The sequence below is a fragment of the Rattus norvegicus genome, chromosome 5, assembly GCF_021556685.1.
Source record: "Rattus norvegicus strain SHRSP/BbbUtx chromosome 5, alternate assembly SHRSP_T2T, whole genome shotgun sequence".
Taxonomy (NCBI): domain Eukaryota; kingdom Metazoa; phylum Chordata; class Mammalia; order Rodentia; family Muridae; genus Rattus; species Rattus norvegicus.
The window spans coordinates 137,375,974-137,392,719 of NC_141538.1; the positions used below are offsets into that span (position 1 = coordinate 137,375,974).

At 53.5% G+C, this 16,746-nt stretch overlaps 1 protein-coding gene across 3 annotated transcripts in view; it reads left to right on the forward strand.

The window, feature by feature from the left end:
• The first annotated feature begins 1,533 nt into the window (after positions 1 to 1,533).
• The window catches only part of Slc6a9 (solute carrier family 6 member 9), a 34,096-nt gene continuing 18,883 nt past the window's right edge, over positions 1,534 to 16,746 (forward strand). For 2 of the 3 annotated variants that reach the window (XM_087660080.1, XM_087660081.1), the window contains exon 1: positions 15,519 to 15,641. In XM_087660080.1, the coding sequence (XP_087516206.1) occupies positions 15,597 to 15,641 (45 nt within the window). In that variant the 5' untranslated portion in view covers positions 15,519 to 15,596. 3 annotated transcript variants of the gene reach the window in all.

Sequence of the window (16,746 nt, forward strand, 5' to 3'; positions counted from 1 at the left end):
TTTACCTGGCAACGTCTCCCAACAGCCTCCTCTCCCTGTCTTGGGAAGGAGCCGATTTGGATAATCTAAGAGGAGGCTGGATCTGAGAGACTAAACAGGATGTAGAGGGAGCTGACTCCTGGTAGGAAAGACGAGAAGTGTTTAGACACTATCAGCCCAGACCCAGGACTTGAGCACACACACAACTACACAGCCGGCTGCAGGACCCACAGTTACACTTCCAGAATCTTCTCTATAAGCATAGTCAAAGGCCACAGACACAACAGATTGCTTAGGTAGATTGACATGTGTGTGTCCCCTCCCTACTCTACACAAAACTCGTACAAGTTAGTTCATTGGAAACTATAAACCCCAAACAGACTGTATCTGCTGTGTTCAAGGGCAAACTCAAAAGGGACATAAGTGTCTTCCTAGATCTGCTCAAATCTCCAGAATGAACAGATTGTGAGTTCCGTGACTGTAGAGAGCAGTATATAGAGGTAGTTCTGGAAAAAGGCTGCGGATGACCTGTGTGTTAGAGAGAAGCCGAGCTGAAGGGAGTGTGCTGGCTGTTGTCTTTTTCAGTGATTATAAATTAATAAGGTGGCTTCTCACACCAGTTGGTCTTGTGCGCGATTTTGACATGGGTGCACCTGCTTTTTGGAGACTGGATGTCAATAAACAAGCAAGTTTCCTGGCCAGAAAAATGATGAGAACTTGGGGTGCAGAGTGGAGTCCGGAACATGTCTCTCCAGACTAGGGCCTTTTGCCGAGCACCTGCGAAGCCACAGCAGTCTTCTGGCAATCTTCTGGTTTGATGGAAGGTTCGCGGTTTGCTAAAGGTAGGCAAAAGTGGAAGCCTGTTCCAGATGCTAGGCACCACTGCCAGTCTGAAGCAATGCATTTCATAGGGGTATGCATTTCCTCAGTTCATCCTCTCCACTTTGCAGAAGAGGGAACTGAGGCTCAACAAAGCACCTTTTGGCAGAGACTGCAATCCAGGCACCTGAAGTAGGCAGCCTCAGAGAAAGGGCACCCCAGCCTTGCAGTTTTAAGGAATGGGTCCCAGGCTTTACTCAGCAGTGCCCACAGTCTCTAGCGGCGCTACTCCAAAGGGAACGGAATTTGCTCTTGACTTCTCTCTAGGGAAACGCAGGCGCAGAAGGCCAGGGGCCTGGCGGGCTAACTGCAGCCCCAGCCCCCCAAAGCGCCCCAGGCCTTTTGGCTTCGTTCCAAGCCTAGCCCGAAGGGGAGGACATCTGCTTCTTCCAAGGATCCCAACTGAAGGACAGAGAGGCAAAGGAGATGGGGACTCCTTTCCTGAGCCCCACTCCTTGGGCTTCGTGAAGATCAATCATCTGAAAACTAGAGCCACTTGTAATCTTATTCCCTGGTAGGAGGAGCCTGAGTAGTCGGCACGCGGGAGGGAGGAGATGGGACCAGGGCGGGGGAGGGCGGCCAGGGGAACCGCTCTGGCAGGGGAGGGACTTGGCTAGGTTTCTCAAGCCTTCTTCACTCTCCAAACTTTCACCAAACTCTTAGCCCCCGCCTCCCCGAAACCAAAACACAACAAGCTCTGGAGGAGCGGCGAGCAACGCGGCGGGGCGGGAGGACTGGCGGCTGCAGAGAGCCTCGGGAGGCTGATGCAACTTTCCCTTTAAGAAAGCCACCTGGGCGCACCGCGGTGCGGACCCAGCACGCCTGGGCCGGGGGCTGCAGTATGGTAAGAGGGCTGGGGAAAGGGGGCTTTGCGACCCGTGTCTTGATCTGTCCAGTCGTGGTTCTGGGCGTTTCTGTGACTCTGGGAGGCTGAGCCCCAGGACCAACGTTTGGATGTGTGTGTGGTGCGTGGATGCGATAGCGTTTGCTTGCGGGCATCTGTGGCTAAGAGTGTGAGTGCTCGCACCGGGATGTCTTTCTCGCCACGAAGGTCTGGGTAGGTGCGTAAGCCTGTGTGTCATCGTTGTCACCAAGGAACTAAAGCAGGCGCGCGCGCGGGGGGGGGGTGATTTCGGAATGGGGGGGTGCGCTGCGTGCCGACGCCGGCTCGGTCGGGGGCGGCTGGTACACGGCTGTGCGCGCAGCGCCGGAATCGAAGAGCGTCTTCGGTCTTTCTGGGGCGCTGGTGGGTCTGCCGCGGCCGGGAGCCGGCAACGGGGTCTGTGCTCCGCGTGCAACCTCTCGCCCCACCTCCTCTCCCAGCCGTCCTGACTACCTATCTGGCCGCTCCAGCCGGCGGCCTTCCTAATCTACCCGCCCACTCGCCCGCCGGGTGCGGGTTCCCGCGCGCCCGTGGTTCCTGGGAAGCAGCGAGGAAGAGCCCCAGCACCCTCCGGTTCTCTTTTGTCCGCGGCTCGCGTGGCGGCAGATTTGGGAAGGGTCTGAGGGGTGGAGAGTGGTTTTGGGGGGCTGTTACTCAGAGGGGAAAAATCCACGTCCTGCCACTCGAGCCTTTACTCTAGCCTTCCTTCTGGGCGTGCTTGGGTCGAGTGCGGGCGGCCACAGGTGAGGCCTGGTCTCCCGCAGCTCCGGGGCGCCTGCCCCTAGCCTGTACCCCGCAGGAGGCAGCCACGCACGGGCGGGAGCTGAGGCCAGCGAGCCGGGAGGGGGCTCGCCGGCAGACCCGGGAGGGGCCGAGGACGGGCGGGGGCGGGGCAAGGGGGCGGGGACCTCGGCACCCCGGTACTTTTCCACCGCGGGGGGCGGGGCGGCATCCTTCTCGCCAGCTGAGAGATGCACACGTGGTGGCTGATGTAACGCCCGCCCCCCAACACACCTTGCACACTGATTAAAGCGAACCGGTCTCATTTCGAGGAAGTGGGCACTCCGGGTGGTGCCAGGGTTTCAAAAGTGACCGCACCCCGTACTGCCTGCCCGTCCCGGGCCTCCCAAGTCCTGGCCCAGCAGCTACTTAAAGGGGCCGCACCCCCTCTCGGGCCTGTTTTTCGTAGGCCACGCCCCTCACCAATCACTCTTAAAGGAGCCGCATACCCACCCAGCCTCTGACAGCTCCCTCACAAAACCTGTTCTATTTTTACTTCTTGTTTTTTTGCTTTTGTATTTTGAGACAGAATTTCTCTGTGTAGCCCTGGCTGTCCTGAAACTTTCTCTGAAGACTAGCTGGTCTTGAACTCAGAGATCTGCCTGCCTCTGCCTCCCAAATGCTAGGATTAAAGGCTCGTGCCACCACTGACTGGTACTATTTCTTAATTGAAGCAAATCTGAGGCTATAACCACTAGAAGATAAAGGATAGAGGGCAAAGGATGGGCAAGAACACCTGAGAGGTTAAAGACGTCTGCAAAATGAGAGGCAAATGGTTAGAGAGTAGGCTATAGGATTGGGTAGGGACCAGTGGAGAACATTGAGCATGCCCAAGTGTTTCAAAGACCTCAAGGAAAATGCCCCCCTACTCCTTATGCTCAGCGGGACTACGACTAAGGTAGTATAGTTCTCAGGACAGTGAAGAATCACACCACTGCTCTGGCAGAGCTCTTCAGAGAGAGAGAAGGTGGGACGGCCTGCACTTTCGATTAGCAATCAGCATGCTGTACTGCATTCTTGAGGGCTACTGTGGAAAGAATGACAGCAGAAGAAGGTGGAGGAAGGCTTCATGAAGATAATGGCATTGTAGCGGTGAAAACTGGGGACCAGAGAACCTTAGAGAGGGAGGGAACTATTGCCTGAGCAAAGGTGGGGAGTCAGGAAGCCTCTGAGAAAGCTGAAGACTGCAGCACATAGCTGACTTGGGGCCCCAAACAGAACACTTTATGCACCCAAAACTGTCCTAACGCTCCTGTGGTAGTGAATCAGGACTAAGTGTCCCCTTTCCAAACTGTGAAGTACCTGAGGTTAGGGAAACCTGTTGCCTTCAGTTACTAGTGAGGGCTTGGTTCAGAGAGATCCCTTAAATTGATCTACCTCAGGGCTGGAAAGATGGCTCAGTGGTTAAGAATGCAGACTGGGGCTGGCTGATCTTCCAGAAGGCCAGGCAGGACCTATAGTTCCCGACACCAATGTCGGAGGCTCACAGTCGCATATAACTTCAGCTTCAGGGAATGTGATGTCCTCTGAAGGCGCTCCCTCGACCTCTGTCCCGCCCCTGTATGTATGCGTTCACACACATACATGCAAACAAAAATTAAAAATAAGCTGGGTGGTGGTGTCACGGAAGACTTTAACCCCGGTACTTGGGAGGCAGAGGGAAGCAGATCTCTTGAGTTTAAAGCCAGCCTGGTCCACAGAGCTCTAGAATAGTCAAAGCTACACAAAGAAACCCTGTCTCAACAACAACAGGAACAAATAAAACAACCACCAAAAAATCCTTTTTAAAAAATGCCTGCATCCTGCCCTTGCAGGAGACACGAAGTTTCCCAGCAACCTTGTTGTGGGGCTCATAACCACCTGTAACTCCAGTTCTAAGGGATTGGGCTTCCCTGTACTCACATGCATACACTCACACATACACGTATGTAATTAAGAATACAAATAAATGCATGTTTATAAGTTGGTCCACCTGGCTGTTTCCTGCTCACCAAGAAATTGAAGCTTCCTTCCCGAGGGAACCAGTAGACCAGTTCTACAGTCAGTACTCCAGCCTTTGAAACCATAACAAAAACAAAGCCTTCCCTCTTTAAGGGGGGAAGAAAGAGGTGATTTGACCATCCCATTTAGGGAAGAGGAAAGTCACAAGTACTAAAGGGCTCTGGGACCCGCTCAGCATCAGTCTTGGTGGCTCACAGAGTCCAAAGCCATGTTGTCTACTTCAGACCTCCTCTCCCATCTTTAAACCTGTAGCGAGCTTCTTGACCGTGGAACCAGCTTCCTCTCACTGCCTCAACTGTAGGCAGAGGCCCTTCATTCTCTCTCGACACCCACAGGAAGTCACTTCATTTCCAAGTTCCATCTTGTTACTGTCTAGATCTCCCTTATTGGTGCCCCCTTCCTTCCCCGTCATCAGTTTCGCCCTCTAAGCCCCTTCCTCTCTGTCAGGGCTCATTCCGGTCCTCATCAATGGTTTTCTTCCACAAGTGTTTCGGTCTTTTCTCATCATTCTACCTACAGTGATTCATAGTCTCTCTCTGATATTTAAGAGAGAGAGAGAGAGTGTGTGTGTGAGTGTGTGTGTGTGTGTGTGTGTGTGTGTGTGTGTGTCAGTGCCATATGTGTGCAGTGCCCAAGGAGAAGAAGGCCTCAGATCCCTGGGACTGGAGTTACAGATGGTTGTGAGCCCCCTGTAAGTGGAGACTCAAACTCCAGTTCTTTGAAGGAGTAGCCAGTGCTCTTAACCACTGACCCATACATATCTCTCCTTTTTTTCCCCCCTCCATTTTTGTTTTTGTTTTTGTTTTTTTCATTTTATTTTTGAGACAGGTGTCTCAGTGTAGCCCTGGCTATTCTGGAACTCATTCTGTAGACCAGTCTGGCCTCAAACTCAAAGAGTCTATGTCCACCTGCCTCTGTCTCCTGAGTGCTGGGATTAAAGGTGTGAACCACCACATCTGACTGTTCCCCTTTTTTGTTTGTTTGTTTTGAGATAGGGTCTGTCTCTGTTGCCCAAGCTATTCTCATACTTGTGGGTGCAGATGACCCTACCTTCTTAGCTTCCTGAGTATCTGAGACTATAGGAGGGCACTACCACGCCCAAGGAGTGGCACTTTCGAAATGCACCTTCCAGCAATCCACTCTCCTTCCAGTTGTTCTGCTTAAAAGCCTTTAATAGCCACCAGTGGCGTCAGGACGAAGATGGACATCCAGACCCCAAAGGTTCTTGTCCTGCTTATCTCTTTTGCCTTCCTCTTGGGCCACCAGAGCTGTGCCAGTTTCATTTTCTCCAGTCACCTCTGCCCTCTTCACTTCCTGCCCACTGCCAATTGTCCTTTTGCCCAGAGAAGCCTCACCTGCTATGGAGTGCATACAGAGAGTTCCTCCAGCACCTGTTTATCCACATCTGTGATTACTTGGTTTGACTTCCCACTGCCTCCCCTAGGATGTAGGAAGGCAGAGAGACCTTTGTGTGCCTGGTGCCAAGCACAGGCCTGCCCAGCAGTACCTGTGTGTGAGCAAATGAATATAGTTGTAGCCAGCCCTAAAATGCCTGCTAACCAGTTCAGGCCAGTTACTGTTGGCTGTGTAAAACCCTACCAGGGGATTGAAACTTTAGGGTTTTAAGAAGATGAATGGATGGAAAGGGAAGAAAATAGGAAGAACTTGTAACAGACACAGAAATTAGGCAGAGACAACCCTAGCCCTAACCCCAAGTCTTAAGGGAATTCTCAGCTACATCCTCCAGACTGAGACTAGTCACTCGAAGAGGTCAGAAAACACCCAGAATCATAGTGGTGAGTGCCTGAGACCAGATCCATCCCAGGCCTATCAAATCCCAGACCTGGAGTCTTCATGATACTCTACAGTGACCCTGAGTGACCTGCTGCTGGTCGGTGTTACTCCATGTCTGGGTTGGAGCAGGTCTGGGTATTCCAGCTCCTCGGCACCTGGTGGGGTGTCTGGCGTAATGTAGGCATTTGATGGGTACATTTCCCCCCTCTCCACTGCTGTGGCTCCAACCCAGGGTCCCAGCATGCTGATCAAGCTCCTCCACTGACCTCTACCCCTGGTTCTCCACTGATTCCTTTTGAATATCCAGATGTTCACACTGATGGGGCCATTCCCTGGAAATGGTAAAGGCAGGAAAAGCAACAGAGCCTCATACCCCCTCGTTCTTCTGCTATAGATGTAAGTGGTCTTAGCCTTGCTGGTGCCCAAGCCCCCAGAGGGCAGGAACTGTTCTACAGTTGGTCCACTGACTGCCTGGGTGTGATGTGTGGTGTAACAGTTCAATCAAGCTTTCCAGGCTAGCTGTTGGCCTCTCTGAGTCTCCTCAACTGTAAGCCTCAGAGTAGCCCGGTGAGAAGACTCTGTGGATGCAGAGCGAGGACATTCTCAGTTTACCGAGCTGCCCAGAGGACATGACTTCCAGCCCAGGAGGCGGATCATAACAATATCGTCCCCCACCCCTGCTCCCATCTTTGTCATTATTGGTCCTTGGTAAAAAGGCAACTTTGGGAAGTCAAGTCTACTTGCCAAAGGGTTGAATGATTGAAGAACTCAAAAGTATGATTGCCTTTTGAGGGGCATAGCCCTCTTGTAACTGCCACCAAAACACCAAAGCCGCGAGCATGGCTTCTTTAAGTGAATACCTTTGAGAGGGGGAATCCAGCCCTAGGCACTGGATGCTTACTTCCCCCTCATCCCTGCCCAGAGAAGAGGAAACCAAGCCAGGGCAACAAAGGACCTAATGAGTCAAGGGCTGATTTGTATAAATAAACAGCGGCCTACCTTTCCTCGGGACTTCTGTGACTTCCTGTGGGCAAGAGGTGGCCTTTGACAGGTGGCTATTGGTGAGCAAGTGACTCTGAATAGACTTAGTGGCAGAGCCACATCTTCCTGGGACCCGGCCCAGTGAGAGTTGAACCACCTAGTCCACCTAACCCCAGGTTTTCCTCCCACGACTCTTTTGAGAACTCTTCAAGGCTCTCTAAAGGTTGATCCTTCTGAAAAGTATTCTGTCCACATCTGGCATTGCTGGTGTGAGCTTCCCCATGCGGCTCGCACCTCCTGTTTTCCCTTCCTCCTCTCCAGCTCACCTGCCCACCACATGGCCCTTAGATGCTTCCTGTACACCCCACCCCCACCCCCACCCCCGTTGGCAAGAACCTCATTCCAGGACCTCTGATGCACCAAGTCCCCTTCAGTTTAGCTCAGCTTGTACTTGCTAGCTGACCACTGTGCCAGGACCTAGGCCCAGAAGAGTAAAGGAAACTCAGTTCCAAGCCCTCAGGTAACCACTGACTCAGGGCTGATAGGCTTCTGACCCAATGTATGTACCTCGAGGTGATAAGGACCTAGTAAAGATTTGTACAAACCAGAAAGGAAGATGTGTGCTCATTCTGCTGGAGAAGTGTTGGGAGGGCCACGGGAAGGAGATGGCATTCAGGCCTCGTGATAAAAGACTCGCAAAGTGCCATTGGATAGCCGTGTTGTAAAGGCAGGAGGTGTGACTACATCTGGTGTGTCCTGTATGACCAGTGACACGGCCAAAAGCCCAGCCACCCTCGAGCCCAAGCTGAGTGGCAGGCACTAGGGTTGGAGGCAGGCATCGCGCTTGCCACTGATCCAAGCTGAACGCCCACTCCGCTTCCTGGGGAAAGGTTGCAGTCACTCACAGATGATGAGGGACTTGGACCCCATCCCAGTTCTGTGTTCATTTTTTTTTTTTATCTTTTATAGGATTGGGCATCTGGAGAGTCAAAAATAGACCTTTGCCCATTGGGACAGGAAGCCTGGAGAATAAGGGACCTGGGGGGAGGGCTGAGAAGGCAGTGAGGCAAGGGCTGAACCCCAGGGTCATTCAGAAGGGAGCTGGATCAGGAATGGCCTGGCAGAGCGAGTGGGTACAGAGAGAGGGACATTGGGTTCTTCTAGCTGGTGGTGTGGGCTCCATATCCTAAGAGTGTTACATTAGAATCTAACCTCCGCTCTGACCACAATATCTGCAGAGGCTTCCTCTCACAGATACCACAGGTTTATGGTGGAATACTGTGAACCCCTAGCTAACAGAGATCCTGGCCGGTTCTCACCTGGGAAGTCCACGCTGGACCTCGGTGTCTATCATATTCCTGTCCCCATTGCCTGCCTCCTGCCTGGGAATGGCTTGGGCTGTGAAACCAACCCCATGCTCAGAAAAGTTAAGAAGTGACTTCCGCTTCCGCCATGTGGTGTCTTTAGAGATCCTTGTTCCACCTCTCTCTGGTGCTGGCACCTGAATTGTCTTCAGAGGCCCCACCATGCCCTTCTATGCATCTGTCTGTGGCATTAGTGACTTTTCTATTGTCTGTTTTTGTTTTTATATTTGTTTTGTCAAGGGCTTCTCTACTTAGCCCTGGCAGTCTTGGAATTCACTCTGTAGACCAGGCTCACCTTGAACTCCCAGAGATCTGCCTGCCTCTGTGTCTGAAGTGCTGGGTTTAAAGGTGTGCGCCAGGGGCTGGGGATTTGGCTCAGTGGTAGAGCGCTTGCCTAGTAAGCGCAAGGCCCTGGGTTCGGTTCTCAGCTCCGGAAAAAAAAAAAAAGGAAAAAAAAGTGCTTGGTTAAAGGTGTGCGCCACCCCCACCCGGCTTAGGAGAATTTTTCTAATAAACTTCTTAGTCTCCAGTGAACCCCCTCAGCCCTACTTACCCACTCCTCCCAAAACAAAACAGAACCTTTTACATTCTACTGGTTCTGGAAAGCCCAGAGGGCATGCCTGGTCTCACCTCACTCTGTTTTCCCCACAGCTCTTGAGGCCTCTTGTCTGAGAGGCACTGAACGCAGGAGTCTGCAGGTGTGGTCCAGATCTCCAGATCCCCCAACCCACTGCCACCATGGTAGGAAAAGGTGCCAAAGGGATGCTGGTAAGTACAGGGGCCAGACTTTAGGGAGGAGGGGGTACTATAAACAATGCCCTGGGAGACCTCCTGCCAGCTGCCTGCCTTGACACGGGGGCCTCAGAGGTACTACAGGGCCAGAGTTGGCACTACTAGGGCTCCCAAGTGCCAGGGCTGCCCCAGGCCCGGGCAGGCAGCCCCTCACCCAGCAGGTTAGACAGCACTGGGCTCCAAGCCTGCAACTGGACAGGTTCTACCACAGACCCAGCAAAGGTCTGCCAAGGAGCAGAGGCCATTTAGCCCATCCTGGTCCTAAGAGGTACTCTAGAGTAGACACTGGGTGTCCTGCCCAGAGGACAGTAAGACACTTATGATTGTACCACACGCCCACTCAACGTTGGGCATGCTCAGACCCCATCCAGTTTTCCCCACTTGTCTGTGGCCTTCTCATCGCAGGATGTAACAGAAGTCCTCCAAAGTTTCTCAGGTAATTTCATTCCTCTGTGTCCCCTGCCACAGCCTTTCCTTTGCTCTTGACCTTAGAGCTCAAGAAAGGGTTAAGTCCCTCCACACCCTCACCTTCTTGAGATAGAGTTTCACTGTCCCCAGACTCTCTCTGTGGATGGGAGCTGCCTGCTTCTGCCTCCCAAATGCTAGGAATAAAGAGAGGTTCTGATTCTTTCTCCAGCCCTGTTCAGGACCTCACCAGTCCCAGATTAGACGCAGAGCTAGAAGAAAGTTGCACGTCCCATCCCAAGTGCTAGGTTGTACGTTTTCCCCTTGGGATCCTGTTTCAAGGAGAAGCTCTTGAAAAAATGGACAGTTACTGAGGTGGAAGCCAGGGACAAAAGATAGCCCCTCCCTTAGTGGCCCCCACCCCTTCTGTGCCTTCTACTGATTTCTGTATTCAGTTAAAGGCTGGTTGGCTTGAGGTCTCTACTGAGCCCTCTCCAAATGAATTCTGTCTGTCACCAAAGATTTCTGTCTCTCAAGGGCTCTCTGGTCTGGGGAAACAGATTGAAAGAGGTTCGGATCCTTCCCCTAGCTCTGTTCAAAGCCTTTAGACACCAACCCTTGACCCAGCGCCTAGAGCCTGCTCTAAAGTGACCCATCCTACCTCCTGTTGGTGGGAAGACATGTACCTGGGCCAGTGTGAAATCAGGGTTCTACACACCGAAGGGACATCACCACACCTGCACACTCAATAGGGTGGACTCTGTCTTTTTTTTTTTTTTTTTTTTTTGGTTCTTTTTTTCGGAGCTGGGGACCGAACCCAGGGCCTTGTGCTTCCTAGGTAAGCGCTCTACCACTGAGCTAAATCCCCAGCCCTGGACTCTGTCTTAAGACCCAAAGAGGACCCGACCTTTTCCTCTGAGAAGTCTTAGATTGTTGAAGATGCAAGTGAGAGGGGACGGCTCTGCCTCCTCCTGCCATGGAGATTCTGAACCAAGTGAAACCCTCCGAACATTCCATGGCCTTGCTCCTTTTCTCTGGCTCAACCCTGGACAGCGTAGACAGGCAGGAGAGCTGGGGTTAGGGGGTGGGGTATGCGCACGGGGCGCGACAGAGACACATCAATCACGAGGTCCTACCATCCCTGCCCTAGCTGAGCTTCCGGGACCAGGCCTGTCTGTCTGTGGGAGGGAATGCTGCCTTGGGACTCCCATTCCCAGCACTAGGATGTGCCTAAAGATAGCTGAGGCTTGCTTCCTTTAGTGCCCTCTGCCCTTTGGCTTCTACCCATTGCTGCCTTTGAGGCTCATAGCATCTGTCCCATGGGCAACCCCTGTGGATGCGTTTATCCCTGCCTCCGTTCAGTTCTGCTGATGACCTTGGGCTACTCTATTCTTGGGTCTGTTTGGAGCAGATGCTGCCTCCGTTTCATGTTTGTCTCTAGGATACAGCCTCAGAGGTATACCGGGCAGCCGTCCCCTCCCAAGCCCCATTCTTCTCTCTAACCCAAGAGCTAAGTCAGCACCTCTTGGATGCTGTGTTTTCCTAAGGCCAAGGGCATGGACTGAGGGAGTTCCTTCCCAGCAGGCTGTTCCTGGGGATGCCCGGAGAGGTGGGAAGAGGGATGTACGTGTAAGCTGATGGCCCTTGGATCTTTCTGGTTCTCTGTAGAAGATCTGCTCTATCTGTGGCCTACTGTGTAGAGAGTTGACAGCCAGCATTCTACTATGGAGCCCTCTTTTCTGTCACCCTTTGCTCCAAGTCTGAGTATGAGGAGCTGGACCTCTCAGGTCTCTTCTGTGTTATCCTTGGTACTTCTGCCTGGCCTCTGGAGCAGGTGTCCCACGGAGGAGCAAGTCACCTCCCAGCACGTGCCCAGGCCCACATGCTTGCAGCACGTGTCCGTCCCCCCACTTTCAGCCCAGATGGTCTCTGCCAGGCCAGCTCAGCTGCCTTCCTCACGGCTCAGTGGCTCCTAGGACAGGGCCGCAAGAGAACCCAGCTGGCCAGGGTGCCTCGAAGCAGGGGAGCAGCTGGGACGCTTGGGGCCACAGGGGGTGGATGAGGCGGTCTTTGCATGTAGACCTAGAGCCTCTGTACACGTGTGGAGCAGGGCTAGGTCTCCAAGGACAGGAGCTGAGGAGGACAGGCTAAAACAGGCAACACAAGCACCCCCACCGCCTCACCATCTCACGCTAAGTCTCCACGTCGGCCATCTTAGTCAGGTGAGGTGGGCCTTACTTCTTCCCATGTTTGTAAACACACTGATTGCCTCTGACACTGGGAAACTTCCCAGTCACTCTGACCCCAGGGTCCTTGGTGCCAGAGTTTCTAACTCCCAGAAGGCTCTGCGAGTGCCACAGGCCACCCGAGGCTGCCCCACCCTGACCTGTTCCCTTATATTTTGGCATGAGGATTTGGGTACCTCCCGTCTGCAGCATGCAGCATCTATGCAGGGCCTGGCGCACGGTGGGTACTGGCTCACCAAGCCTAGTCTTGGCATTTAGCAAGTGCTCAACTAGTACAGGCTTGGCACACAATGGGAGATCACCAAGCAGAGAGGGCTTGGCACACATTGGGCACTCCCTTCCCTTGGTAAAGGGCCTGACGGGGTTAGGTATAAGTCTCAGCATGTAGCCAATACCTAACTAGTACAGACTTAGTACATATTGGGTGTTTCCCCTTAGCACAGGGCCCACCACCCAGTGGGCACTCATGAGCATGGTGCTGGGTATATGGTGGATATTTGACCACATCTGGTTCTTTCCTAGAACTGGATTCGGCACACACAGGTCATTCATGTAGCGAGAGACCGTAAACAATAGTTCACGCAACATGAGCTGACACACAGAGCTCTTAGTATTGGACCCGGCACATAGTAGGCACCTTCCTGACAGAATGGGGTGGGTGGGAGGGGGCGCACAGTGGGTGCTTTCCTACCTAGTCCACATCTGGCACATATACATTTTTCAGGCCTTGGACTTAGCAAACAGCTCATACTACTCTGCTATTGCAGGTCCTAGCGCAGAATGAGTGCTTTCCTAACCCAGAGACTGCACACAGTGAGTTTTTTCTCAGTACACCCTTGGATCATAGTGTATTTCTTCCAACATTACGCTTCACACTCAGTGGGCACTCTGCTGACACAGGCCGTGGCTGTGCTAGCCCACTGTCCTAGCTTAGGGATTGACACATGCAGAAATTCTCTTAGCTCAGAAACCACACTTGCAGTAGGGAAGTGCCCTTCTGGCCCAAACGGACTAGGCAACAGCCTTCCACTGATCCTGATGTGTAGCCCATTTTCTCAGCTCTACACAGCCTCACCCCCTCTCATACAGCTTCTGCTAGCCCTCCCTACTCCCCACATGCCATAGTCCAGCTCAGCGGGACCTTCTCTCTAGAGCCATAGAGGACAACAAGGTCCCTAGACTCCTTGCCCCTCTGGAAGCATGCCCACTCTTATTAAGAAAAGTCAGAGGCTGGGGCTGGGGGAGTCGGCTTCCTTAAGTGGGGATGGAGCAGCTGGATTCCACTAATGAGGCCTCATTACGGCCAGGACCCAGCTGGGCTGCTGCCTCCTGTCCCCATGGCCAGAGCCAGGGAAAGCCATCCAGCCAGGGCTGCCTGTTCTGGGCAGCCAGCCCAGCGCAGGGCAGCCAGAGCCCAGAGCCCACCCTGGGTGGAAGTGGGCATTTGGGCATCATGGGTGACTGGGCCTTCCTGGAGCCAATGGCCCAGGCAGGGCCTTGGCCTTCAATCTGTGCCTGCAGGAAGTCAGGGAGTATCTAGGGGCCTTAGTCCATGACACAGACCATCGAGCAGCTGTGTCAGTGGGGTCTGAAGTCACTTAGGAGACTGACTTATGCAAGGCCCCCAGAAAGTGGGCGCAGACTGTGCTGAGCACGTGGGGCTCCTGACAGGCCAGTGCTGTAGGTATGGAATGTCCAGGCAGAGCCTGGCTCATAGGAAGCACCTAGTGGGTGTCGCCTGTCTATTCGCATCAACACTAGCTGGCTCCAGTTATCCTATTTTAGAGAGGCAGAAACTGAAAGTAGACAGTTGAGCAAGCTGCCTCGGGTTCTATGTGCTGATAGACTGGACATCTGGGGTTCGAACCTAGGTCTGCCTCATGATTGGTTTTGCTTGTTTGGTTTGGTTTGGTTTTTGAGATAGGGTTTCTCAGTCTTCGATGTCCTGGAACCTGTTTTGTAGACCAGGCTGGCCTCGAACTCAGAGATTAACCTGCCCCTGCCTCCCCTCCTGAGTGTTGGAATGGAATCACCACCGCATGGCTAGCCTGCCTGATTTTAAAGCCTGTGCTTTTTTTCTTTTTTTTAAGATTTTATTTCTTTAAATCATGTGTCTGCTGGGGTCGGGAATATGTGCAGGGGTCTGTGGAGGCCAGAAGAGGGTGTTGACTCCTGGGAGACACCTGATGTGAGTGCTTGGAACCAAAGCTGGGTCCTCTCTAAGAGGAGTATGTACTCTAACCACTGAGCCATCTCTCCAGTCCCTGGTCCTATGCCATTATGATTTTCTTCCTCCTAAGCAACATTTCCCCATGAGGTCACGCTTACAGACTCCTGGGAGAGCTGTACTTGCGCTGGAATTCATCCATGCTCTTGTTTGTTAAGACCCCCACTGTGTGCCAGGCCTTCGAGGTCTTAGCAATCTTCAGAGGGTTGTGTACCTCCTTAGTACCAGGACGTTGTACCTACCTTCCCAAGTCTCTGGCTTATGGTGTCTGGGTGCCAGCGAGGAACTGACCAATGAGTATGGCCTCAGGGGAGAGCGATTACATGGGTTGCATGATGGAGCTCTCTTAGAACTGGCTATGGCACACAAAAGGTGTTTTCTAACACAGAACCTGGCATACAGGTCAGGTGTGGACTAACGTCCACTGCAGTCAGGAGGCACTGCTAGAATTTCCCAGCCTATTCTTCAGATGTCGGGCAGTGCAGCTCAGCGCTCCACTGGTCCCTGTTCCACACCCGCCTCCCTTTGTCTGGACTTGGCAATGGCCACTGTCTAAGTCAGTGCTATTTTCCTTTAGATAATGGCACAGTCACTAGGCCCTCATCACAGTCGTCTGTGAAGACACCCCGTCATCTTTATTGGTTGCTCACCAGAGGGGCAAGCATGGGACCCCATATCTCCTAGTCTACACCACTCACTCACTCTAAACACTGTTTGCTGTGGACTGCGCCCTCCGCCTTCCTGTCCCGGCACCGTCAGCGGATCCTATAGGGAACAAAGCCCGTCACTCATCTGCAGCCACCAACCCTTCTAGGAACCCACTGGTACCCAGCCTGCAGACTCAGCTCTAGAGGACAGCTCTTGGAAGGAATAAGCCATCTCACTGCCCTGTCATATGCTCATTCTGCGTGTGCATGCGTGTGTGTGTGTGTGTGTGTGTGTGTGTGTGTGTGTGTGTGTGTGTGTGTGTGCATGTGTGTTTCTAGTTACTTGCTGAAAACAAGGGAACACCACAGCCCCACGCCTCCTTCTCCAGCTCTGGAGCACCCTCGCTGGGCTGCATCAGGACTGGCCAGAGGGGGAGTGCCAGGGAGGGGGTAGGCTGAACTTGGGGAGGAGATGAGGTGAAAGTAATTGACGCTGCCCAGCCCGGCAGTGGGAGAGGCAGGGGATGTGTCGTCAGTGTCAGTGTCAGTGTCGTTCTGGAGCTGGCAGAGGTGTGAATGAGCGGCTGAGACACTCGTGCTTTGAGTGCTCTTCCCAGGATGGCTGTGGCTCACGGACCTGTGGCCACCTCTTCCCCAGAACAGGTCAGTCACCTTCCAGAAGGTCAAGGCTCCCTCCCTGGTTCCAGGCAGGCTTGATGGCTAGGTTGGTGGAGGGGCAAGGGAATAAGTGGTCTGTGCCAGGAGGGGCAGGCAGAGCCAGTGAGTGAGACAGACACCAGCCAAAGTGACCCAGAAAGCTGGGACTGCAAAGGAGTGCAGGAAGAGTTAGTTGTGTGGTGGGGGTGAGAGGGAGGCGAATGGGGGTGTTAGGGCTCCCCCAGCCCAAAGACCTGCTGAGAATCTGCCCTGAGTATCAAAGCTACATTGTCCCAGCTCCCGGGGAGACGGGCCGGAGGTGCCCAGGAATTGTACTAATCAATACAGCCTCATTGTCTGTGCCACGGCAGTTACTCCTATGGGGAGAGAGAGAGTGGGGGGACAGGGAGTGTGGTACATGGGCTCAGTGGTGAGAGCTGGGGGGAAGGGGACAGACAGAAGTCTCGGCTGGAAGGAGAGAGACCCTTTGGAGCGTTTGCCAAGGTCCAGGGCAAGTGCCGGCATGGGGTGGGAGCTGTGTATCCTCAGCCCTGGGAGTTGAGACTTGAGCAAAGATGATAGCCACACTACAGCTAACGCAGTGGTGAGGGTGAGGGGGCTGGGAAAGCCATCATTCTCCCCTGGAGGACATCCTGACTTGACCTTCTAAAGGCAAGAGAAGGAATGTCCTCTGAGGCCCTGTGGGCTGGTTTTGGAGAAGCATTATGTAGGCTGTTCTCAAACTTCAGGACTGCCTAGAGCCAAGGAACCAGGGGCCACTTCCCAGAGTACCATCCTGCTGCCAACTGATGAGGCAGAGGCTGCCCACAGCTGCCTCTGTGCAGTCTTCCAGGCTGCCAGGCTTCTCCAGGAAGGAAGGTGAGGGCATAGCTGGGCCTACCCGGCCTCCTCCATCACTCTCCGCAGGACCTGGAACGGAGCTGTGCTCAGGGTGCCGGTCTTATGTCTGCTGCCTGCAAAATTGGCAGGTCATGCTGTGTCAATCAGGTCTCTGTAATGAGCCAGTACCAGGTATATCCCTGTCTCTTTTAGCTGCCACATGCAGGCCTGGCCTCTGCAGGTGCCTAGAAAGGGGTCCTGGGAGGGGCCT